We start from the raw sequence: 27251 nt of genomic DNA, 5'->3' as shown, positions 1-27251 counted from the left end.
AACAAATGCTCCTTCCCGTGGAGATGCGTGAAGTGCTCAGGAAGTCATAGCAGCAATGACTGCACACTCACCAGAAAAGGTGAAGAGAGAAATGCCACATGCGTCTTATGTGGAGAAGAGGGCCATCCAGCTAGCTACAAAGGATGTAGCGAGTTCAAGTTGGTGACCAGAAAGAAGAATTCCCGAAAATCAGCTGAACAGAAAAAGAAGGTAACAAAAACAACAACTTCTGAACAAAAAAATCAGGAAGTAACGAAGACCCAACCTACAGAGCAGGAAAAGAAGAGGGAGACTCCAAAACCCGTTCAGAAAAAAGAAGGGCAGAAGAAGCTTACAATGAAACAGGCTGTGAACAGTCAACAGGAAAAGAAAAAGATAACTGAATCAGCCGATGATTTAGATATCTTCACAGAAAAAATTTTCAACAAGATAATGTTGAAAATTGAGAGGGAAATGGAGAAAAAACTCCAAGCATTATTCAGTAAACTGAATTAATGGACCTTACGAATATTATGAAGAAATCCGTCAAGATAATCTCGGGGAACATAAACAGAATCAACACCCGGAAAGCCGAGATAGAAGAAATAATATCAGAGAGACAACCTGATATTATAGCCCTACAGGAAACAAGAATAAACCGGAACAGACGACCGAATTTCATGAATTATGAAACGTATAGATGTGACAGAATTACAAACACCGGAGGAGGAGTAGCAATAATGGTGAGAACAGATCTGAAACAATACTTCAAAAGCAGATCCGACGAAACACAAGGAGAAACAGAAACAATTACGATTGTTGCCGAATTGAATCGTCAAAGAGTCGAAATTACCTAGGCGTATAAGCGACCACCAAACAATTTATTGGAAGAAGAGATAAACAACATGTTGGAAGGGACAAACCCGAAAATCTGCATCGGAGATTTCAACTGTAAATCCCCATTATGGAACAGCAGAGCAGAGAATAGAAATGGCAAAAAACTCAAGGATTTCGCCGAAAAACAAAATGCCATAGTGATTGGACCAGAGTTACCGACATATCTTGCTTTTGGTATAGGAATACCAGATGTAATAGATATCGCGATATTGAAAAATATAACTCAAGAATTCTCTATTGAAACTTTGGAAGATGGAACCTCAAACCACAATCCCGTCGAATTGACAATTGGAGAAGAGCAAAGAGAAAAACTGATGGAGATAAGAGAATATACCAATTGGGCTAAATACAGCCATTTAATACAATCGGAAATAACAGAAATTCCAACAATAAGCACTCCAGAGGATCTGGAATGTGCGGTTGATAAACTGGAAGAGATTATATTGAAAGCTCACGAAAAAAGTACGAGAAGAGTGAAGAGACCAGCACCAAGTCATCCGCATGGCGATACGCCTAAAGAAGTAAAAGATCTTATACGAGAAAATCGAAGACTAAGAAGAATATATCGGATGAATAAAAATGATCTGAATAGAAGGAACCTCAACCGACATAGCCAAGTTCTGAAAAATGCCCTGAAAGATCTAAGAACAAGCAGATGGAACAAAAGAGTTCAAGAACTGAATACAATCGATCATTCTGCATGGAGAATGCAAAAAAGCCTACGAGGAGAAAAGACTAAAATTCCACCCCTACACGGAGAAAGGGGAATGGCGTATACTAATACTGATAAGGCAGCTGCATTGGCGGACTCGATCGAAAGAGAATCGAGAATAAATTACAGGATAGACGACGATAATGAAGATTTGGAAGAACTGGTTGAAGAAAATGATGAAGAAATGGATAAATTACCAGCGGCTGCTGAAATAGACAAGCCAACAGCGCCAAATGAAATCAGGGAAATAATCAGAAGTTTGAAGAAGGGGAAAGCTCCCGGAAGCGATAAAATAACGAATGTTATGTTAAAGAAATTACCTAGAAAAGGTAAAGCCGCTCTAACAAATATCGCGAATGGAATCATGAGGACAGAACACTACCCAGAAGAATGGAAAACAGCGGAAGTCATAGTATTCAATAAACCATTTAAAGAGAAGAAGTTCCCACAAAACTACAGACCGATAAGTCTACTGTCGGCGTTAGGAAAAGTAGTAGAAAGGATTATCGCCACGAGGCTAAATTAGGAAACCGAAAATCTGAAACTGATACCGCTAGAACAGTTCGGATTCAGAAGAGAGCATTCAACAGAGCAACAATTATTAAGGCTCACAGAGTACATTACAGAGGGATTCCAAAATAAACAAGCCACAGGTCTTGTTTTACTAGACGTCGCCAGAGCTTTCGACAGAGTATGGCATGAAGGATTAATATATAAGATGAGAAGTGCTGGATATTCGATCAAAATATGCAAGTTGATCCGGAATTATCTCAAAAATAGAAGATTTTACGTGAAAGTGGAAGGAGAATGCTCCACAACAAGAGATTTAGGGGCTGGAGTACCCCCAGGGGCCAGTGTTTGGGCCACTTCTGTACAACATATACATTCACGATATTCCGAAGAATCCAAGAACCATGCTAACGTTATATGCTGACGACACGGGCATAGCAACTCGACACCGAAACCCAGAAGTAATAGAACGAGTTCTACAAGAAACGATTGACGAAACAAATGACTGGTGCATAAAGTGGAAAATCAAGATCAATGGACAAAAGAGCCAAGCAATATTACTACAGAAGAGAAGACTGCGACCCACAACGAAACTGGAAGTTGACGGCGAAGAAATCGACTGGAAAAATGAAGCCAAATATTTAGGAATAACGCTTGACAAAGGACTTACTTGGAAAAGTCATATCAAACAAGCAATCGACAAAACGAAAGCAGCGATGAAAAGACTCTACCCTTTGATAGGAAGAAGAAGCCACATGTCGAAAGAGACAAAATTGAAGATAATCAAAGCCGGTGCTAGGCCTCAACTGACTTATGGATCAGTTTCCTGGGGCTTCGCGGCAAAGAGCCACATCAAAAGAATTCAGGCCACTGAAAACAAGCTGCTACGATGTGCAATAGATGCACCTTGGTTTGTCAGGAATAGACAGATTTATAGGGACCTAAAATGGGAAACCATAACGGAATTCATGAACAGAAAAGCACAGAAATTATTCGAAACAGCGAAAAACCATCCGAATCAAGAACTCAGGAGACTAGTGGACTACGACCCAGAGGAAGACAAGAGGAGAATGCGAATTTACCGAAGGAGACCAAGAGATCAATTAAAAAGAGATTAAAATAACAACAGAAACTTATTGAAAAATTCAATAAAGTGTTAATCCAATAAACGATAAACTCATAAATCCCAGCACGATAATGTGCGAGAAGAAAACCGACTAAGAGACGAACGATTTATAGGAAAATGCCCGGAACCAAAATTCAAGAAGCAGTTAAGGGTTTTTAGTGGGTCTCGAGCTCAGAAGAGTGAGAAACCCCACACTTGTTCCCCCTCAGGAGAGGGTGGTTCGTCTGATTTGCAGATTTTCCCCCTGCTACACCAAAAAAAAAACAGTTTGTGTATTTGTTACGGCTAAAGATAGGTGTGAGCATAAATTTTAGATTAGCCGGCTAAACTTAGGTTTTTATTCGAGGACCGGCTAAAGTTCTATAAAGTTTTCATCTACTTCAGGGAATTTCATCTTTAGCCGACTAATGTGCACATTACCCAAAACGAAACGGCTAAAAATGTATTCGATGGTGTGCGGAGGGAGTCTATTGACTGGTCGGATGGTAGAAGACAAACGCACGCGGCCATGTTTTTGTTTCAATTTTTAGAATTGACATATGCAAAATAGCATCGATTGCTATTGTATTAAAGTTTTTTTACGGTTTTCAATTTAACATTTAATGAGTTATTTTCATCTGTTTAGGAGATTAGTTTTTTCGAAATCAATTCACATACAGAAATTAGATTACAGTTTTCCACAGAACAATAGGAACGTGGATAGTCAATTGTCCTGTGAAAAACCAGAATATGACCTCACAAGGAAGTGAAGTATTAGCCCTCTAATACCCAATTCCGCCTTGAGACTGGTTGCATATAAATGGATACAAAATTATTTCCTGTGAGCACTTTAGTTCAAATGCCCATGTCCGCCTTCAGTATAGGTTCATTTGGTGAGAACAGGTGTTAATGTAAATCAGTTAACTATTTGCGAAAAAAAGGTGTAGATTATACATAAGCTTACTTGAAACTATAAAGAAATAATTTTAAAAAAGAAAAAAAAATTGGGCATTAGAGGGTTAAACATTAGATATAGAGTGTTTCTTCTGTGAGCAAAAGTATATTTTCCCTAGCATTCAATAATTGGGTTTATGAAAAAATTTTCTACGAAATAGAAACGATAGTTTCTAATGTTGCAACTTCTTTTAACCTCAATACTTTTGCAAAAGAAAACAAAAAAAATCTATGAACATGAAAATAGTTGAAAACACTTCTTCTAGCTGATTTTGTTAAAAATTTCTTCCAAATCATTGAACGTACAGATTTCAAACTACGGCCGGTCGCCACACTTGATGAATCATCCCGGAGGATTCAAGTGCAGTCAGCGTGAAGCTATCAGCCAAATATTCCGGTTAGCTACAAACTAGAATGGGTACTGCTATGCTACTTATATTTCTCCAGAATTTGACCTTTGGTATTTCGATGAAGAAGTTCGCGACATCATTCTTGTCTTCATTCGCTCCTTTTGATCGTGCAATTCCCTTGCAAATTATGAATAATAACAAGATGAAAGATAACCATTAACTCTACAGAATTCCCTTACACTCAAAATAGTCAATTTTGTCATGAGTCGTTTAGATTTTCAGATTCGCTAATAAGAATACGTTGAGACAAGGTAGAAACAAATATATGTTCATTCTCAACTGCTCAACAGATTGCTTTTCTGCTATTAAAAATATGTGAAATTGATACAAAAAATGCATTGCATTAGTAGCTTGATTATATCACTATTTCTTTACATTTCTTTAATTGCCAAAAATTCGTGCCCCTCCAGCCTTGTCAATACTTTTCTTCTTTTCTATTAGCTTCTACATTTTTAGCCGATAGGGTGGGGTTACTCCTAAATTCAGCTGGCTAAAGATCAAAGAAACTAACATTAGCAAATGCCCGAAGCTAAATCTAAGTGCAGCCGGCTAAACTAAAGTTTATGTTCACACCTATATCTTTAGCCATAACATATATATGTTTCAGACTCTCTTTGAAATTCCTTCGCTGATTCATGACTAGCACGCAATAAAGGAGGCGGCAATTCTTCGAGTTGTTGTCTGCATTTTAAATGTAGTCCTTCGATTATAAGATCTAAGTTTCTTCTAGAAGCTGAGTTATTTGAAGTAAAAAAGGATCGTTCAGAATTTGATATTCAAAATTTAAATATGTAGATTTGGATAGAGGGACACGAGAAATTGGACTGAACATGTGTGAAACCTGAAAAAACCATTTGCTGCCGGGTATTTTAGAATTCATATATCGAAAAGCTGAATAAATGAGTTTCGCATTGGTGAAAAATTGATATCTCTCATTGGATATTCACAAAGGAATTTATGGTTTGGGTCTGAAACAAAAGTGTACAGTTTTTCGTGGAACGGGGGGTTATAATTATAAAAAGCAACATGAAAAAGGAATAACTCACTAATCATCATTCGATTATAAGATCTAAGTTTCTTCTAGAAGCTAAGTTATTGAAAGAAAAATAGGATCGGTGAAACATTGATGAGAAAGGAATAATCGTGCAGAATTTGATATTCAAAATTTAAATATGTAGATTTGGATAAAGGGACACGAGAAATTGGACTGAACATGTGTGAAACCTGAAAAAACCATTTGCTGCCGCGCATTTTAGAATTCATATATCGAAAAGCTAAATAAATGAGTTTCGCACTGGTGAAAAATTGATACCTCTCATTGGATATTCACGAAGGAATTTATGGTTTGGGTCTGAAACAAAAGTGTACAGTTTTTCCTGGAACGGGGTTATAAATAATACGAAGCAACATGAAAAGGGATTACTCACTAATCACATTTTATATTTTCTTTTATTTCTTCCTTTGTGCAAATACCAGAATATTCATCACGTTGTGTTTCCCACTCGAATTGATACGGCCGCAGCAAACAATTACGTATAATTTTCTCGTTCATCACCGTTTTTTTTATATTTTCATTTTTGGGAACGTCTGAGCTTGAGCGGGTTTTTCAGTTTGAATTTCATCTGGTTGATTTAGGTTCGGAGTGCATCAATTAGGGCGAAGAAAAACCTTCCTTGTCGAGTAATTGAGAAATTCATTACTGAAGGTAGAATTTATCTGTTATTTTTCTAACATATGATATTTTGTGGCCATTTTCCGGTTCCACAAACGCATTTCCACCAGTTATGAGTCAGTATAATCTGCTTAATTTTCAATATGGAAACACAGAACATCAGAACAGTTCGGGAGTGGGAGGGTTGAACGTGATTTCGTTGTTAGAAAGTAAGAAATTGAATGATTTTTATTTTTTCCCCTGTCTGGAAAGTTTGAAAGGTGTGTGGTTTTATTGAGTTTTTATGATTTCGTTGATTGATATTGTTTCACAAACGATGAGCCTTTTTAATCAATAGTTGTAAAAGATTCAAGAAAACATCTGTTGAAAAGGCTAAAAGGGGGTGCGGGAGACTTGAGCTATGGTCGGAAGACATAAACAGTGGTCCAAGTTTCCCGCACCGATCTTAAATAATAGTCTGCTTGAAAAAAAAAAAACTGAAAAATATTAATAAATATTATATAAATAAATATACAGAGGTATAAAAAAGTGAAAAACATCTCGGAAATAAGTAAGAGTGACTCTGAAATAGAAAATGTGTATTTCATACGTTGATACATCTGATGATGGCAACCTTTACATAGACAAACGTTGGTCATTGGAAATTGTTTTTTTTAATGTTTTTCATGATAAACAAACTTAAACTCAACTCTCCCATGGGTTAGGGAGACATGAGCTTTTCGGTTCCTAAAAAAAAAGCTCTACTCAAAAGTTTCATCACACCATCACTCTACTATTTATCTATCGTTACCTATTTGGGCATGATATCTTGACGCAAAAAAAGGAATTGCTTCTATTTACAGATTTACAGAACTTGAATGGCTTGAAAGTAAAAAGGGATTCAATTCTTCCGGACTCTCCATATTTCTTGAGGAGATATTAATCTTTTATTGATGATCATTTTATTTTTAATTTGATTTAACTAGACTAAATTTTTTTTGTATCGGTTTGAGTTTTCCCAGGTTACCAAACACAGATCTACTATGTTGTTCGCGGAGATCTAAAAGGAAGTTTGTTATCCTTCTGTAATGTGCCCGAGCTGAACCCAAATTATATCAATATTTTGTAGATTCCATGTTCCAGTTCTGTGATATCAACGTAACATATTTTAAACTTTGTTCTATACAGGGTGTGGTATTTAATTTGGGACAGTAGATTTTCCCAAAATTATGTACTTCAGAAGAAAATGTTTTAACTGAAAGTTGTCAGGCATCAGGGGTAAAAATTGACTTATCTTGCCTTAACCTTGACTTTCAAGGTCGACTTGATTTTTTGAATGGAGAGGTTTATTTTGTGAGGCAAATTATTATTCTTCATGAAAAAATTAATAATTTTTGTTTTATACTTTTTTAATCGTATTCATTAATCGGATTATATTACATATTTCAGATGTTTTCTCTAGGTCTCATAGTTCTCGAGATGCTTTCAGTGAGCATCGAATTTGGGACACCCTATACAAATTGATATTCTTAATTGAATTTTCGATTGAAATCAAACAGCTGTCAATACGTCAATTAACACCCTTTTTCCCGATCAAGCTTAGTGAAAATTCTGAATTTGAAACATTCGATTTTAACTTATGTTGAATATCTCTATCAAATGACAGATGAATTGCACATTGAGTACTTTTCGAATCTCGTTCTCGTAATGCAATATTTTTTCGTAATATATCGATCATATATAATATACTTCTACAATATTCCCTGTCATCATAAATTCATTCCCCGAACCACCGGTTAAAAAGTACGCTCAGAAGGGAACACATAAATTTTCTGACAAACTCGGAAACTTCTGATAATTCCATCTCTCACCTTGAACATCTATACAGCCAACTTGCTTTTTCATTTGAGAAGTATTTATCTGACACATATAACACCCACGATCAGATTCCTTCAACTGCCTTATTCTCAACTGCCAAGTTTTTAAGCTATCATCATGAGTGACCGATATCCTGGGATTGTGCGTTATCACCCTCGTGTGCAGACTCAGAATAGTTTGATCATCAGCCTTCATCCACCCAACCTGAAAAAGAAGAACGAAAACTGTGTTTGTTAATTTCAAAATGACAATACAGGGGGATAGTCTTCCAAAGTTATAAGAAGTGAGTTTTGACTATGGAATGCCTCAATTATCTCGGAACCAGATCGAACGATTTCTGTAGAAATTAGTTTGTTAGAATCTTATGATATGGCCGATATTGTGGTGGTAGTTACATTGACAGATCTTTGCTTTCACCAGTACGATGATGAACTTTGTTATTTCAAATGGATCACCCTGTGAATTTCCTCCTTTTGGAATCCTTAAGAAATACTGAATATTACACTGCGCAAAAAAATTAACGCACATAATGGAAATCTCAAATTTATTCTACAACTGAAGGTGTTCTCAATGATAATTATTTTAATCAGAATTATGCATGCATATGTTATCCACTTTCAACGGTTTTCTTCGATACAGATGTTTTTTCCCAGCAGGAATAAAAAAAGATGATATTATCAGATTTTGAATGTATTGGCTCCATTCTAAAATCAGTTGTTCTCGATCAATTCTAGTGATCAATAGTTTTTCCTTTCATTTGATTTTCTACACTCGATTGCTATGCAACGCGCAACACGCAATTGCACCCAAGAGGAATGTGACCAAGCGGTAGTTTTGCGAGAAGAAGGGTGGACATACACAAGAATTGCAGAAAGGTTTGGAGTTTCCCATACAAGTGTGTCCAGAATGTTGCAGCGATTCAGGGAGACAGGTATGAATGTCCGAAGACCAGGACAGGGTAGACCACGGGTAACAAATGCCATTCAAGAACGTTACTTGAGAGTTTCTTCGTTGAGACAACGGTTTGCAACCGCTCGCCTCCTTCAAATTCAGCTTGAGCAAACTCATGAGGTGCAAATTAGCACTCAGGCAATAAGAAATCGCCTCAGAGAATATGATTTAAAGCCTCGTGTCGCGGCAAGAGGCCCAGCTCTTACCCCAGCCCATCGAAGGGCGCGTTGGGATTTTGCGAGAGAGCATATCCATTGGGAAGAGGCCGATTGGGAAAGAGTTCTCTTCACAGATTAGTCTAGATTCTGCCTCTACCATTGTGATCGACGTTCCCTTGTATACAGACGTCCACATGAAAGATATGCTCAGTGCAATTTCCTGAATACTACTGGTTTCGGGGGAGGATCGATTATTTATATGGGGTGGAATATTCTTGACTGCTCGCACAGGCCTAGTGGTCGTTGATAATGGAGCTATGAATGCTGATAAGTATATAAGGAACATTCTTGAAGAGCATGTAGTGCCATTTGCCCCATACATTGGTGAAAATTTCATTTTTATGGACGATAATGCCAGACCCCATCGTGCGCGCATCGTTCAGAAGTACCTTGAAGAGGTTGAAGTCTCTCGAATGAAATGGCCAGCAAGAAGTACAGATCTCAATCCGATTGAGCAGGTTTGGGACAACTTCAATAGAAGGCTGAGAAGTTCAGAAAATCATCCAGCTACTCTTAATGACTTGGGAATCCAACTCGGAGAAATCTGGGAAGGATTAGATCAGAACATTTTTAGATCACTCATTTTGAGTATGAACCGTCGTTGCCGAGCTGTAATTAACGCAAGGGGTGGAAATACCAAGTATTAAATCACTTATCAGCATTTCAGTATTTTGAAAATTGTTCATTTCTCTTCTTTCACATAAGATTCGGTGAAATCCTGAATTTTTCTTCCATTTAATGTGTCTTGTTTTGTTCAAAACCTTTCCGAGAGAACATAAAAAATAATTTATAAAGTCAATGTAGAGTTAACTTTCATTAAAATTGAGATTTTCAGAATGTGCGTTAATTTTTTTCCGCAGTGTATTTATGTAATCTTTGCTATAAGTACCTAAATGTTATGAATTCGAAGTTATAGCAACATCTTACATTTACATTTAGATGGCTCTCACTACTACAACTAAGTCATTCCAAATGTCGTCGCAACACAAAAGAATCGAAATTGCAATCCTTGGTGATAGGAACAAAGATGCTGTCCGATATAAACTTGATCATTCAATGTGAAATCGTCGGTCCACTCTGTAGCTTCATATGATGATGTAACAAATTCTACTGAGTATATTTATTGATTGAATCCGCCGGGTTCGCCATCTAACAATTTACAACTAAGGGAGAAATCTCAATCCATCAGAATTATGCAACGGAAAATGTTCAGTAGTGAAACATCTCAAGAGCGATGTGATTTATTTTACAATATTTAAAGGAAGGCATGAAGGCGAAAAAATTCTCAGAACTACGATGGTCATAAACTATATTTCAACTCAACTTCCTTTTAGTCTTACGCTACGACAATAAACAACTTGCAAGGCCAATCTATAAGTGTTTGTGGCCTAAACCTCGTTACCAGTTCTTTCTGTCTTGGCCAGTTGTTCATCGCAAGATACTTCAATGCGTGAACTGCAAACATAATAGTAAACAAAAAAATGTGCACAAATTACCATACGCATTGTGCACAATTTCATACAAAACCAATGCTTTGCTGGTAATTACATCAATATCAATGTATCTTTTTCGATTTATTTAAGAGGTTTTTCATAAACTGTCGAAGTCATAAGTGTCGAATTTTTCTCCTATTCTATCAGGTCAACAGTAAGATTTCGAATTCCAATCATTTCGATATCAAAGGGCTTATCAGAAGATTTTGGCGCAAAGTTGATATCCTTCACACTTCAGTTGGAGAACAAATCTGTGAGAGGAGTTTTTAAGCAAGTTATATATTGAATTATCATTTATTCCTCAAAAAAATTAACTCGACTATTTTCTCAGCCGTTAATGAATATTTGAAATTTACGCTTAAATTGTAGTTGTGAAAATAAATCTCCAGATATTTCAACATTGTCGAAAAAGTACCTCTACTATTCTGCTTCACGACTATTTCTGTTGACAAATTGTATTCACGAAGACATGATTTCTATAAAACCCAGTTGATGGGCGAAATGTTCAACATACTTAGTTGATGTAAGACGAAATTTTCATTACATTCATGAAGAATATTTGAAATACAGAAGGAAGTTATGTTTTTTTTTTCAATGCATGCTCACAATTCAGATTAGGTACGTGTTTCCAATACAGTTCAATACAGTATCGCTAAAGTTAGTTGTATTCGTGCCGATGGTGATTTGGTTTTCCTCAAATTCCAACAACAAAGGGTGATAAATCAACAACACCTAATTCTTAGCTGTAGTTTTTGATTGTCCATACAGAAATCTGAACGACGAATGCGTGAAAGTTTAACACTCTTTCTCTAAACTAATACTTTACACACCGCACATTCATAAGTCGTAGGAATCTATTGAAATCATTTTCAAATATCAATTATCAATAAGCTGTCAATTCCGCTGAACAGCGCGACCTCAAAATTGGAAGAACAAAATCTAATCAGTGCATAAGCTATGTTTTAAGACATCTTAGTTATATTGAAGGGTTCTGAAATAGATAACAAATTTTCCTGTTAGTCCATGCACGATGCTATTTTGGACATGAATTGGCATAAGTCGAAAACTAAGGCAGATAAGTCGATGAAACCAAGGTTATATCGACAATTCAGTGGCAAATCCAAAAATTTACCTAACAAGAATATGGGGTTGTCAATTAGAGAAACATTCGGAGATCCTGTATGCATATGATAATATTGTTGGGGTATGTATATGTATATTCGCGGGTTTAGTGTTGGAAAAAAAAATCAATGCGGTAGCTTGGACAGAAGCAAAGTTTTGGACCATGTACGCACCTCTGTTTCATCCTGGGCATGACTTTGGAGATGTTCAAAATTCCATGAAAACCGCATTAATGGAACAGATAAAATGAAGAAAGATTTTCAAACTCATGGTGTTATGTCATTTCAGTCGAAGGAGGTCTCAGCATTGAGAAATGAAATTTTAAAAAAAATGTAATGAAAATGTAATTTTGACATGATAAAAATGCATGAAATTGAATTGTGGAATTCCCATTTTCATAACCAGAAATGAACTGATGCGGTTTCATTGAATATTATTTTCATGAAGAAGCACATTTTCGCTGCATTATGGTTAGAGCTTGGCTTAAAAAATAAGGACTGGCAAATAATGGATACGAAAATACGAAAAGAGAATTTAATTTTCTCTTCGCGAAGAGCGGAATATGTATTAAGTAATGAAAATGTCCTGAGTGCATACTTGATAATTCCTGCTTTGCAGAGGAAAACAAAAAGATTTACATGACTAAAATGATGAATAGTCAGTCGGTGTATGAGAAAGTTCCACTTGTTGTACATTTTTTATTGAATCACTTAGTCGATTCCGGAGGGTTTTTCTGGATATATGTTCTTTGTTCGAAATGAACCCGTGAATTTGTCAATGTACGATTAAAGTTACGATGCATATAGAGGGTGTATTTCAAGGTGAGCTTTTTTTCAAAGAAAGAAGAACTGGAAAAAATAAAGCGTTCCACCAAAATTTGAAAATAATCAATGAAATAGATAATAATACGGTCCAGATCATTTGTGATCTGAACTATCGCAAAGCAAAAATATTGAAAATGTGAATTTTCTGAATGTTTCGAAAAGTTTAGCAATCTCGTCAATCGTTTAAAGCATAAGTAAGTGGGTGGAATCTATACAAAACTTTAAACTGCAATACACTAATTTCATTGTAAATTAAGTCGGATCAAAATAAATCAAACTCGAGCAAAATATGGTTACTGTATAAAAATACAGAAAAAATTCAATTAAATGTTCAAAAATGCCACCACTAGCATCGATACATGCTTGGCAAAGCAGAATAAGGGAATTGTACACTAATTGCATGCTTTGCCTATTCTGAGTGAATTCGCCTGCTTTAATAATTCGTTCCATTAATTGTTCCTCATCATTTATTCTCACTACGTAAACTTGTTGTTTCAAATTTCCCCATACAAATAATCAAAAGGATTCAAATCAGGTGATCTCGCTGGCCATAGCACCTGACCACGCCGACCAATCCATCTACCATTGAAATTTTGGTTTAACCAGGCGACAACATTTCGTCCAACATGCGGTGGTGCTCCATCGTGGTGATACCACATACTATTGTATACCAAATCCACAGGAAAATCTTCTAGCAAATTATCGAGATTGTTTTCCAATATCTGCAAGTACGCACCACCAGTACCAGTACGACAAATGCCAATTCCAAACTGTCGCAGCCTTTGATGAGCATCAGAAAACACCCTGCGAGATGGTTCTTATCTATTAGGAAATCTCATGTTGGCATAAGTCATAATATATTCAATAATTCAAAGAATTATTACAAATAATAAAAATTGAATTCGTCAAATAAAAAATACATTACTTCAATGTTTTACAAAAGGCAAACAATTCTTGCAAATTATAGGGCTCGCATTCCATCAACAGGGTGTGTAATCTCTTCTTGAACATATTACAGCTAGTTATCAACTTGAATTCTCTTGGAAGAGCGTTGAACAACTTGATTCCCATGTTATAAAGGGGACTTCTCTGTTAAAGAAAGCGAGAGGTGAGGATAGAGCAGAGGTTCAGTATGTGTTTTTGCTTGTACTTCTATAAGCATCAAAATAATTTGGATGTTTTTGCATGAATAATAACACCGGATAGACGTACAGACCATGCATTATTCGATTCTGCTTAAATTGTCCTCTACAAGAGTCTCTATATCCCATATTGAGCATAGCTCTGCCTTCTGACATGAAAATACAGAATCCACAGTCGCGCAGCTTCCCCAGAATATAACACCATAAGAAACAAGTCACTGGAAGTTAGAAAAATAAACAATTTTAAGTGTTGAAGAGTCCACTCTGTACTTCAATACCTTTGTCGTATAGATGACTGAATTCAACCTTTTAATAAGGTAATCCACATGCCTATTCCGTTTTAAATTTTCATCCAAATGCAGTCCCAGAAACTTCGTTTCCTTCGATACTGGAAATGTCGTTATTGAAGTTTTGTGGAATATGTGCCAATGAACGGTCACAATGAAAAATTAAGCAATCAGTCTTTTTTATATTGAGCATTAGTTGATTTTCTGTGCACCATTCGACAACACTATTCAGGACCATATTCACATAATCCATTGTTTTTTTGAAGGTTGGTGAGGACAGTAATACGTTGGTGTAATCAGCGTACAAAATGAGATCAAACAGCAGTTGAAGGTACTCTCTTAGATTTGGCAAGTAATTAATGTAAATTAAAAATAAAAATGGCCCCAATATACTTCCTTGAGGTACACCTTTCCTACTGAATTATCTGGAGGATCTGTACTTTCTACCATTTACAGTCACTTCGACCATTTGTGTTCTGTTTTTCGAATAGGTTTCAATAAGCTTAAGCTTTTTATCTCGAACTCCATATTTGTCTAATTTTCGCAGTAAATTCTTTATATCCACACAATCAAAAGCTTTGGTCAAATCCAAGAAAAGCCCCAATGGCAATTCGCTCCTCTCTAAAGCTTTCATTATTGACTGTTGTAATTCAAATATGGCTCTTTCAGGGTACATAACCATGTTGATATTGTGAGAGTATCTTGAATTTAAAAAAAAAAACTTGACAACCTATCAGCCAGTAATCTTTCAAAGATTTTTGCAAATAAAGAAAGCAATCTGATCGGGCGATAAGTAGATGGATCATTTCTATCTCCTATCTTATGAATTCGCTTAATAACAGCTATCTTAAATTTATTCGGAAAAACCCCCTCAATAAATGATCTATTTATAATATGGGTTAGTGGTTTGCATTTGTGTTTCGCACATTTTTTTATCACGGGTCATGGGTATTTCGTCATATCCTGTAGAATCGCTATTTTTCATTCTCATGATGGTTTTCTCCACTTCATCTTCTGTGACTTCAAACATATAAAACGATTTGTCATTATGATTGATTTTTCTTAAATGTACATTATCATTGATTTCTCCATCTCTGACTTCCGGAACTGCATTTATAAAGAAATTATTGAACTTATCAGCAATTTTCTCAGGATCAACTTCGTCTTCAAAATAAACAGCAGATTTGCCCTTTTTCTCTAAAGAATTATTCACCAGCTTCCATATAGCCTTTGATTCATTAGAAGATTTTTGTTTGTAAGAGTTGAAATCATACGTGCCTCAGTTATCGCCGCATCATATTTCCACTTAGCTAATTTGTATTGTGCAGCTTCCTTTATAGTGAAGGCTGTCCTAAAAACAGATACGAAACTATCAGAAAACATATCCCACATTCTGTCAACATCCTCATGAGAGTCATCCAACACAATCGACCAGTCCTGAGTGGAAATAATGTCTAAAAATATTTTCATTGTGACTTCATTAATACATCTCATCCCCCCTGAAATGACCTCCCAATTGGCTCATCCGCTGGAAATACAAAGTTTTGTGCTTTATGATCCGATATATGCTCTTCAATTACAGATATTGTACCTTGTATATTGGTAATTATGTTGTCTAAGCATGTAGCCGAGGTTTTGCTCAGTCTAGTTGATTCATGAACTTTCATTCTGAGGTTGAAGCTTTCTACTAGGGATATGAAGTTCTTCATGAAATTGATTGAATAAAGACCTTCATTACTATTATTATTATTATCTTCGGTGATTGTATGTTGTACTCCCGACAAGCTTTCAATGCGTTGCCATCACAAAAACCGTACACAAAAATAATATTTTGCATATTCTGCATATTTTTCGTTAGAAAACTTCATGTTTAACAGAAGGACTAAACCAGCAAAGCAACTTTTGAATTGGCAAACAATAACATCGAGTTTCATAATCAAATTTTAAAGTCACTTTGAGCTTAAAGCTTCCTTTAGTGTTATTTTCAGTAGGGTTGAAGGAGGCTTTAAAATTGAAGCAATTTTAGGTTTGATTATGAAATCGGCCGTGAGTGTTCTGTCACCAGGAGACATTTGCATCTCATTTATTTCTGGACTTACTGTAATTTATGAAATTTAATTGGTTGCATATTAAATATTAATGTCCAAAAACTCGGAAACGAAGCCTCATCGGCCAAAAATTTTTTTACGTTTAATCGAGAACTTCTGTCTCTATATGTCCCTTAATTTTTCGCCTCGAGTTTTGAATCACCCTGTATATTAGAGCAGGATAATAAAGCCTTCAATACTATAACATTGGTAAATTATCAAATAGGCTAATAATAATAATTGGTAACTGGGTTCAATACTTGATATTTATGCGTGAGTTATGCTCTCAGTTATGCTCAGCTCTCAAGAATAATATCAAATTTAATTGTTCAACCTGCTGGAAAACCCAAGTGAGTTCCATTGAGAAAGTCATGACATCATAACTTACGAATTTCTCATGTGCGGTTACCAAGAGTCCCGAGACAACCATGCAATAATAGGAGATCATGCACAATGGACATAAAGGACGATTTCGTCTATATAGCTCAATTTGACTTTTTATGCCATATTAGATTTGATAATACTTGTATAATAATGAGTTACTCAATTTCTTGTTATTGTCTATATCTGAAAATTTCTTCAAAGTATCGAAACACGTCATAGCGCTTATGATATACTTTCAAGTAGAATAATGAAAGTCTTTAATTCTAGTAGGTAAAACTGTTTTGTTTTCTAACTCATATCCACTCTTACAAAGAAAAATTTTTCGTAACATAGCAGGTATTTGAGCACAATTCTCTGTATAACAGGTAACGATACTCCATGCTAAAATTAACGTGAACAATTTCAATTCAGTTTGAAATTCTCAGTATTTCCGATCTGAGTTTTCTTTTGTTATGATAATGCATTCACTAATTTATCAAGCTCTATTCCAGAAGAATCGGTTTCATTGTCCTCGCGGTTCTCTAATTAACGGTTTTCAGGGGTACAAAGAAGCACTAAATTGAAGATAAATTCAACTTCGAAAGCAGAAAATAAATTATTTCGATCTGGCAATGGTAAACTTCATAATGAAACCAGCTTAGCTGAAATTCATGAGTGATCATTTATTTTTTGATGATTTCTATATTCCTGTACATACTAACATATTTATTGTTTTTTCAGGTGATGTGTGTTTAGTTGGAATGGCGAAACAAATATGCTCCAGAAATTCACGATGATGTCATACGAAAGAAGCACAAATAATAATGTAATAATGTGAATGAACCTTCGAAATTTTCGTTTCATCAAAAGTTCATAATTAGATCGTAATATGCCATAGTAGTAGGAAAGACTATTCAAGATAAACGCCATCAAGAGTATCGCCATCACGTATACAGAGTGCTTCCAAATCTGAGGCTTTATTTTTAACAGGTGTTAGAACTCATCAAACCCTTTCACCAACAATGCTTGCACATTTAATTACGATGTTAAAAAAAAATTGATCAATAATATCTTTATGAATACGTCATTTGATCTTGTGTTATTTTCATTATTATAAAGCAACTTACTCAGTAACTACTTATTATTTTGTTATTAATTTTTATAGCTGCAGACCATTTCAGTTTTTATTTTCAAGTTACTCTCTTGTCGTTTCCAGAAAAAATTAAAGCCCTGTATGTAGATAACTGATTATCGAAAATGATATTGCTTGGATATTGTTATTGAATGTTTCAGTGGGAGAATTGAGATTAATTAGGTCGATTTCATTTTTATTGATATAATTATGAACAGGGTGGGCAAAATTAGTGATACCTGAAATACAACTTTTTAACCCAACAAGATAGAGTAAAATGAATGTGCCATTCATGTCGTCTACAACTAATAATGCCATCAACTGCATTCCTCTATCTTCTCTTGTTTTTGAGTTTTAAGCCATAATTTAAATTTGGGAGACACTTTTTTATAATAATCCAGTGGCCTACTATGATTTTTTTCTACAGGTTTATTTGCTGAGCTATAATATGAAGTTGTGTTTTTTCCTATGAAAACAGTTGTTTAAAATGACTTAGAAAGAATCGTCATTTTCTTAAAGAAATGGGTATAATGACCAAATTTGAAATTTTAAATTCGACCTATAATTTGAAAACAAAACAAAATAGAGGAATTATTAGTTTCTCGAAAAAGGATGTTTTCAAAATAAAAACAATAACAAATCAAGCATAAATACAAAATTGAAAGACATAAACTGTGTTCAATGTTATTTACAATATTCACACCTAGGATAGGGAAGGTTCGTGGAAGCAGAATTTATCAAATTTGAACAAGGAAAAATCCTCTCTGTTGACACCTAACTTTGGAATGAATATTCATCGCGCCAAAAATTTCACAAAGTTTTCGAGTGTAATTGTTGGCAGTAATTTGAGATGATGCAATTATATGGCATACTCATACCTCGCTGCCACTCGATGCATTGTTGAATGTCTATTATGCCATAGTCCACTCTTGGTAAAGTTATAAAAAGAAGGTGATTTAAAATCCTATAACTTTTGTGAGAAAACTAAATAACTAAATTAGACGAGGTAGCAGATGAGAAGTAAATTATTTGAACTCATTGCAAGCCACCACCTTATTTTATGTAACCTACGTCAATCCGAGAAATCATTTCGTGGAGTGTGGCGATACCGAAGTGAACCGAGTACCTACTTCCTTTTTCCTATTGCACCTCCTTTGCTATACTATCTTCTTTCGTCAACGCATTTGTCATTTTTGAAACAATACTTTTTATTGTTAACTGATCGATCGTTTATATCATCGACCAGTTGACGGATAAACTGCGTCTGTTATACAAGGTGTTCCAAATTTAGTTGGCACCTTTGCCATCTCCGTTATTATTGATACTACGAATTCGGTTAAAAAGGCGAACTAATAGCATTTTTAATGGCCTTCTCTATGCCGAAAACAAACAAAAATTGACAGTCGCGTTTTCGAAATATTTCATAATATATACTATAGTTGGGATTCAAGAACAAACCGATTCTTTGTAGAGCGTAGAAGAAAAATTCATTGTCGAAATAATTTCACAGCAATCTTTTATTATTAGACGATGATTCGTTCAAATTTACGAAAAAAACACGCGAAACAACAAAATGGCTACGAGATCACAGCACTTATGCTATAATTTCAGGCTATTATATATGGGTACAATTAGACTGATTCAAAAAAATCGACTTCCTTTTTTTTCGAGAAACACACCCCTTATTACCTTCAGGGCACTGAAAAATGACGTCTGTGAAAATATTAGTCAAAAATCTTATTATTTAGAGGTCGCTCATCGAGGATTTCTATTTTCCCTACTAATAGCAGGGAAAAAAAATGTATTTCTAGTTAAAAAATTCCAGTTCGCAAACCAATGGACGGATTCCATTGAGCAATATATTTTTATGTAGGGAGTTAGGTGCTCTACAAAAACTGTCTCATATAATTTTTCCATAAAACGGCTTTTTGAAAAGTTATAAGAGCTTGAAATGAAATTTTTGTCGATGTAGCTGTTTTTACTCGGATATTGGGGAGAAATTATTGGAATTTACTTTGAAAATCAGAATATAGTTCTGGAAAAATACAATTAATATGATTCTATGTAGATTCAAATAATTTATGACATCCTAAAATAGTCAACCTCAACAATTGTTAGAGAGTTAGAAATTTATACTCTTCAGAATCAAATTATTCAGCATCTGTTATTTTTCATTCACTTGGGTCAGAAAGAATGATTGGTTTTGTGCCCTCTTTCAGATTAGTGTTTGTTCTTAAACCCAGTACTTGTCTTCAGTTTCAGTCATAATACAATTTTGTGTATTCATTATTTTTGCAAACCCAAAATGGCCGCATTCACAAAATTCTCGCTATATGATTTCATTGGGGAAGACATCATGTAGTGAAAGTAACATATAGATGATATATAGATATAGATTCATTATTTTTATAAATCCAAAATAGCCGCTGTCACAAAATAGGTAGTGAACTATCAATTTTTGAACAAATGTCTCGATATTTGTGGGATTGGTAGGTTTAATGATATTAGAAATAAGTCGCATATAGAAAGCATTTATTCGGTTGTGAAAAATAATATTGGTGTTGGTATATTCAACATCTATACCTAATACATAATATGTTCTAAACAGATAATTTCAATTTTTTTTGTTGCAATCCGGAAAACGATGACGATGTTCGTTTATCAATTGTAAAAGAAACTGTAACTGTTTATTATTCATTCTTCTTTTAGTAGTTATTGCATTCTTCAATTAAACTAATAACTCGCTCCGCTGAATTGTTAACAACAGAAAGATCCTATCATCTATATGTTACTTTCACTACATAATGTCTTCTCCAATGAAATCATATAGCAAGAATTTTGTGAATGCGGCCATTTTGGGTTTGCAAAAATAATGAATACACAAAATTATATTATGGATGAAACTGAAGACAAGTACCGAGTTTAAGATCAAACACTAATCTGAAAGAGGGCACAAAACCAATCATTCTTTCTGACCCGAGTGAATGAGAAATAAGAGATGCTTAATAATTTGATTCTGAAGAGTATGAAACACTAACTCCCTAGCAATTGGTGAGGTTGACAATTTGGGGATGTCATAAATGATTTAAATCTAAATAAAATCATATCATTTGTAACTTTCGAGAACGATTTCCTGATTTTCAAAGTAAATTCCAATAATTTCTCCCTGATATCCGAGTAAATAGAGCTACTTCGACAAAAATTTAATTTCAAGCTCTAATTACTTTTCGAAAAGCCGTTTTATGAAAAAATTTTAAGTGGCAGTTTTTGTAGAGCACCTAACTCCCTACATAAAAATATATCGCTCAATGGAATCCGTCCATTGGTTTGCGAACTGGAATTTTTTAACTAGAAATGAATTTTTTTCCCCTGCTATTAGTAGGGAAAATAGAAATCCTCGATGAGCGACCTCTAAATAATAAGATTTTTGACTAATATCTTCACAGACGTCATTTTTCAGTGCCCTGAAGATAATAAGGGGTGTGTTTCTCGAAAAAAAGAAAGTCGATTTTTTTGAATCAGTCTAGTACATATGAAGTACGATCGTTGACAGGCATTACTTGGCGACAATAGATGCAGAAGCGGTCATATCATAAGAAATACTCAGGTAATGCGAAAATTTCTGTGGGATACCATTAGAGCTGTGCCAAAGCAGAGATTAGTGCTTGTGAAAGCACTTGAAGCCTTTTTGTGCTCCCGAGCACTTTCTAAGACCAGAGCTTAGTAATTCGAGCACTTTATCGAAAGGCTTAGTTAGTGCTTAGTAACACCTAAAGAGCTCCCGAGCACTTAAGTGCTCGGCATTACTTCTGGGGATTACTAAGCACTAAGCCCTTCGGAAATCTTGTCGAAACACGAATAAGCGATCGACGAGTTGACACTTTATGAGCATATAGTATACCACAGATATAGGGTTAGACCGAGGTTTAGACTCTTTGATGAAGAATAAGTGATAAAAATCAACTACTTCCGTTGAAGAAAAAAAGGGATAGAGAAGACGTAGGTTAAGAGTCCATTTTGCATTTTGCTCATATGATTTCATTAGAGTTGAAGGCATGTGATTTTTTTTTTTTTTTGATGTTTGAAACTATCGACACATATGAATTGAAACAAAACAATTATTTGTAAAGTACCGACTTGTGTAGAATTTTGTAACAATCCTATGATTAGAAAATATGAGAAAATCCTCAGCAGCCGTTTGGCAGAAGACGCCTAAATTCTGCAAAAACTTTCAAAATAAAATTATACAACTGGTGTTATGTTTCTGAATTGATTCGATTTTAATTCCATGTTTTGATAAATGATTTAAATTTTTCGTAAACTGTTTATGAATTTTCAACAATACCAACAAACAATTAAATCACTGACTAATCAAGCGAAATTGCTCTTTTCCCCGATTCAAAATTCTTCCTTTATGATTCACGTAAAATAGACTCAAATACATAATAACAAATATGGATTTCAGTTTGAAAATACTGATTTCTGATGCTGATCTTCTTGATCTTCTTCGATTTTTTGCAAGGACCATCCCCGGCAGAAATATTAAATAATTGTGACCTTCAGCGTTTTCAACAATTTCATCATAAGAATCTCAATAACACAGACAGTTTTTACCCATTGTATGGCACACTGTTGAAATTGCCACCAAATCGGCTATTTAAAGATGCGAAGAGAGACAGGGTGTGCCTTTTGAAAAAAGGAACGAGAAATCTAGTGCCGTCATATAACCGGAAGTTACAAAGGTCTGAAAATATTTAAGGGAGAAAGCTCATTGTCGGGATCAACATGAAAATTTCCAGTATGGAATTTCGATTACTTCTTCGAAAATATTTAATTAACCATCGCAGTGAAACACCCTCTATTATATTATATAAATCCAAGAATATGAATATTTCGATATGACTCAACCTGAACAATATTCATGTAGTTCCCGGGAAATGTAATTATAATTCAATTCTGGTCTTAGTATGATATGATTGCTTACAGGTGTATGGAGTAGCATGAAACAAATTCGCATTCTGTGAAAACCGAGTAGACTTCTTTCATTTTCCAAAAAAGGAGAATCGATAGGAAAAATAGTGCATTTCAATATATCTTCGAATGACCACCTGCGAACTTATAAAAACACTTGTCGGCTTTCTCTCTATTGAATAAAATTTGCCAATATTGCCATAATCTTGACACGTGTGAGTTAGGACAAAATTGCGCTTGCTTTGAGGAAGCCGCTTCAAACGGTGTCGAAGAGAGCTTATTTGAAATTTATGCCAGAGTACTCAATGGTTTTCATAGATGGCGAGATATATGAAATGAAGGCATTCGGGAATAACTCAAGAATTACTATATGAAACTTACTCCGAAAGTCCTAATTCCCAATTAATGGCCTAAAAAAATTTAAATTTTCAAAGTTTTTCTCTAATTTCATGCTTCATCAAAAACTTGGCTAGGCAATTCTTCGAAGGCGTAGAAGCGCAACATGAATTATTCCAAAAAGACATAGATAATTATCAATTCAGCCTAAATATGTACAACCGGTTTTATATGAATATGAATATTCGTTTAAGAAGCAACCTATATTTTAGGAAATGGTTCATTCCGTCATAGATCACCCTGTAAAACTTTGGAAAGAAATAAAATTCATTCATATTTCTATTCGTGAAACAATAAACTGCTGTAGAGTAAACGAGAAACTTATCGTTTCGAAGAAATGGAAGCGATGTTTTTTCGGTCGAATGCAGATTTTATTGCAAAACATCTTATTTCCAACAGTTTTTCATAAAAGTGCTTAGTGCTAGCAAAATCAAATTACTGCCACAAAGTGCTTAGTCATAGCGGGCCTTTTCTGAAAAATCGGTGCTTAGTGTTTGAGACTCGGGAGAAATTTTTGTCAGTGCTCGGTGTTTAGTGCTCGAAGCACTTTTTTCAGTGCTCGGCACAACCCTGGATTTTATATTACACTAACGATATGAAATTTGAAATATTTCGAAGACAATGTTATTAAAGATCCCGATTGCTTCAAATTTCCATCGAATATAGAGAGGTCGATCCATCACCGCATTCTACAATACAAAATGTTCAATTTTTTTCAAGTATTTTACTGCGGAGCTACCGACCTTTTGATGTATAGCCTTGAGATGGATTTCATTTATTTTCTGAGGAACTATCTAAGCTGAATTCAGTTAGTTTCTTATGATGGATTGTTTTTGTCTGGAGCTAAAACTACAACTATGAAAATTTCGATCAGATGCATCTCGAAATCGGAAATTCAAGGGTTACCTTCGCGAAAATTTTTCGTACCTCCAATCGTATTCTCCAAGCTGAACTTTACATTACGAGAACTCAATATTTTGTACCTAAAATTTGGACGAATGCTCCGTTTTCGGTAAAAACGAATAAGAAAAGCGCTCACATTCGAATATTGATCTCGATGATATTACGTAATAAATTTGAGTATGCATTAAGTATGAGTTTGAAGCAGCTTATTGAGATTTTCACAGCGGTACTTTGAGCTCCCGAGTACAAAAAACATTTCCAAATTTCATTATTCTTTTTGCGGTGTTAAACAAACAATATCCATTCTTCTGAGAGTTGAACCTTTAAAAGGACGTAGCTCCATTGAGAAATATTTCTCAGAAAAATTTGAAACCCTAATATTCTCAATCGTGAAGTACAGTGGTGAATCATTGACCTCTTATTCTGGGACACCATGTAGATAACATATATAAATCAATACCAGTAATATGGAAGTAGGTTATCCAAACTGACGATTCGTGCATTAAAATTCCTCTAATCAACTGCAATTCCCATCCAACTGCTCGGCTTTTCTCTACTTCTTTTTGAAGTTATCAAATTAAAGACGAGGAGCAACAAACACAAGCAAACTGAAATCGTGCTCAGCAATTTCCTTACATCTTTGTGTCGCCCGAAGTTTCTCGTGTTCTTTCTCGCAATAGTCATTGTGTCCCCGTTACAGTCACGACTGCGACAATGGGACAAGATTGCATGTACATAATGAGGTCGTCGCTTTGTAGAAGGTGAGAAATGCTTCAGAAATAGATAACCAGTCCTAATCACATTCCTTCGGAATAGTTAGAGATATATTTCCAGCCATAAGGGCTTTTATACGAAAGGCGGTAATAAAACCCCGGTAACGTGATTCCGTCGATGTTGAAACCAGTACGACAGCGTCAATCGGGGGCAGTTTTCCAACTTGGAACGACCTGGAGAGATGTAGGCTGCCTGTGGAATCCCCAGGGGCCATTGTCTCAGCATATAACCCCTGAACTTCCATCGATTAATGAATGTTTAGTCGTTCCACACCACCAACTTGGAATTAGTTCGTATGTTGGGAACAAAGCAACCGTAACGGCGTTTCTGAGAGACAAATAGATTGACTTTGAGATGTGTACTAGGGTTTATGGTTGTCTGGTGTTTATCTGTTCACATCTTTCACCTCTCGCCTTCCCTTCTGAATGGAGCAAAGGCTTTAATTGGGTGTTATCTTCTTGAATTAATCAACGAAAAACCTTCATCGAAAATGAAGTACACTTTTTTTCTCTATGTCAAGTAACAAGTAGTTTGTTTATACCAGGAAACGGTGAATATGGTTGCCACCATATAAAAAGCAAATCATACTTTAATAATATCTTTCCTTGTGTCGTTGTTATCGGAATATAGAAATCAGAATAAAGAGTGAGTTTTTGACTCGCAAAAATACTTTAACACTAGATTCTTGAGGTCGAAGAAACACTTTTTTTACCATTTTTCCGAATCGGCTCGCTTTAAAAGATACAGGCTGTGGAAAAACCATAAAAAAAATTATTTTTAGTTCTATCCCACAAACGGTTTCATCGAATGAAATGAATTTCGGAATATAGTTTTCATTTGTTCTAGTTTTTCTAGTCCAACATTCGATTTGGAAATAATACAATTCTATACATCTTTTGTCCGTAGCAATTTTACTACTCCCAACTGTTTTCGATCTAGAGGGTGATGAGCACGAGGAGCTTAGCCTTACATGCGGAAGGGCAAGATCATTGTTGAATTCCGGTCTAATGTTCATCCATCGACATATATCTCAAAGACCTTTGGACAATCTCTACAAATCTTACGATGAATGCGAAAATAATTTGAAGCACAGGAGAGGACACAATTTCAAGAAACATAATTTTGTGTGATTTGTGGCCAATTTTTATTGTTTCGGCTTGCTGAAACTGTCAGATTTTTTTTCCATCATTCTTGACGCATTAGATTGAAAAAAAGAAAAGAAGCCACTGCTTTAGATTCCAGAATGTCCTGTTTAAAGGGTTGCAATCCGCACCCTACTGAATCTCAAGCCTGTTGTAAGGTTTAATTATTTTCAAACAATTTAATGTTTTACTCCCCACCGTTTGAGAGAACAGTTTTTCATTAAATTGAAAGGCACAAGTCGGCATAGGTCAGCATAATTTTAGCACAACTATATTCAACAATTTTCGAAAAAAAAACGTGCTGAACTCAATTTTTTCCGAAATCTTCATTTTTCGAAAAAATTGCAGTTAACACGTAGCACAATTTCCTAAACTGTGGCACTCACCTTATAATGTCCCAGATCTGTTACAGAACAACTCAAAACTGCCTCTCTACCAATTGCGACAGTGATATTGTGTATTATACCTTCAAAACCAGGTATGTCTAGGAGTTTGGCAGAGGTTGAAATGGATGATTGTTCGCCTGAAAATAAAAACTATTTGAAGTATTCACAACAGATATTCGATGAAAAGAATAAGTATACAAGTTGAATAGGAAATATCTATCCATATTTCTACAAGTGAATATCAGAAAATGAGTGGTTTTTATGTATTAAATCTTATATCTGTAACAATTTATTAGGGATGCTAAAAAGTTGCTAAAAATGGGTCTCGCGATAACAAATTTCTTTTACATAAACTCAGAATAGGGTAGCATAATGCATTCAAACGTTTGGAAGTACGTTACTTCCTTATGCTTCTTTGATTCTTCGGATTCCCTAAGAGTTCTTCATGTTGTTAATTAAACTTTTCTAAATATATGCCTATTTATTGTTATTTATATTTCAAGGTGAATACCTATTATAGAAAGAATATTCTTTAAAGCATGTTTACACTAATCGAGGTAGAGGAAGCTAGGCTGGTGCGCGAGTAAGTGCTCTCCGTCTAAACTGGCCAAAGCCTAGTTGCACACACACCGATTTTGGACGGCTGATTTTATACCGCTCGTCCAAATTCCAATAGTGAACCACGGGACCTTGCAAATACGCCGACCACTGATCGGTGACGGTAAAATGCCGGTGAGAAACCGTCCAATACCGGCAATACCTAGATGTAGTGGCGTACGTGACTACGTACACGTTTGTACAAGCACCGATTGTTCACCATTGAACTCAAGAAGGAGTTCTTTCTTGGGTTCAATGTTTTTTACCGACCATTTCAGTCGACTTTACTTGGCTGATCGTTTGGACGGTAAAAATCCGGTTAGTGTGCTAGCAACTGCTACCGATAAAATATCGGCCGATTTTATTC

At 35.2% G+C, this 27251-nt stretch overlaps 1 protein-coding gene across 2 annotated transcripts in view; it reads right to left on the bottom strand.

Moving 5' to 3' along the window:
- Window positions 1–27251, bottom strand: part of LOC123315696 (lachesin-like) — a 207571-nt gene that overhangs the window by 134198 nt on the left and 46122 nt on the right. For both annotated transcript variants that reach the window (XM_044901524.1, XM_044901525.1), the window contains exons 2-3: window positions 26288–26424; window positions 8090–8300 (exon numbers count right to left, since the gene is read on the bottom strand). In XM_044901524.1, coding sequence (XP_044757459.1) covers window positions 8090–8300; window positions 26288–26424 — 348 coding nt within the window. The remainder of the gene's footprint in view (window positions 1–8089; window positions 8301–26287; window positions 26425–27251) is intronic.

The sequence above is a fragment of the Coccinella septempunctata genome, chromosome 6 (assembly GCF_907165205.1).
Source record: "Coccinella septempunctata chromosome 6, icCocSept1.1, whole genome shotgun sequence".
Classification (NCBI taxonomy): domain Eukaryota; kingdom Metazoa; phylum Arthropoda; class Insecta; order Coleoptera; family Coccinellidae; genus Coccinella; species Coccinella septempunctata.
This window is presented reverse-complemented; position numbering and strand designations above follow the sequence as displayed.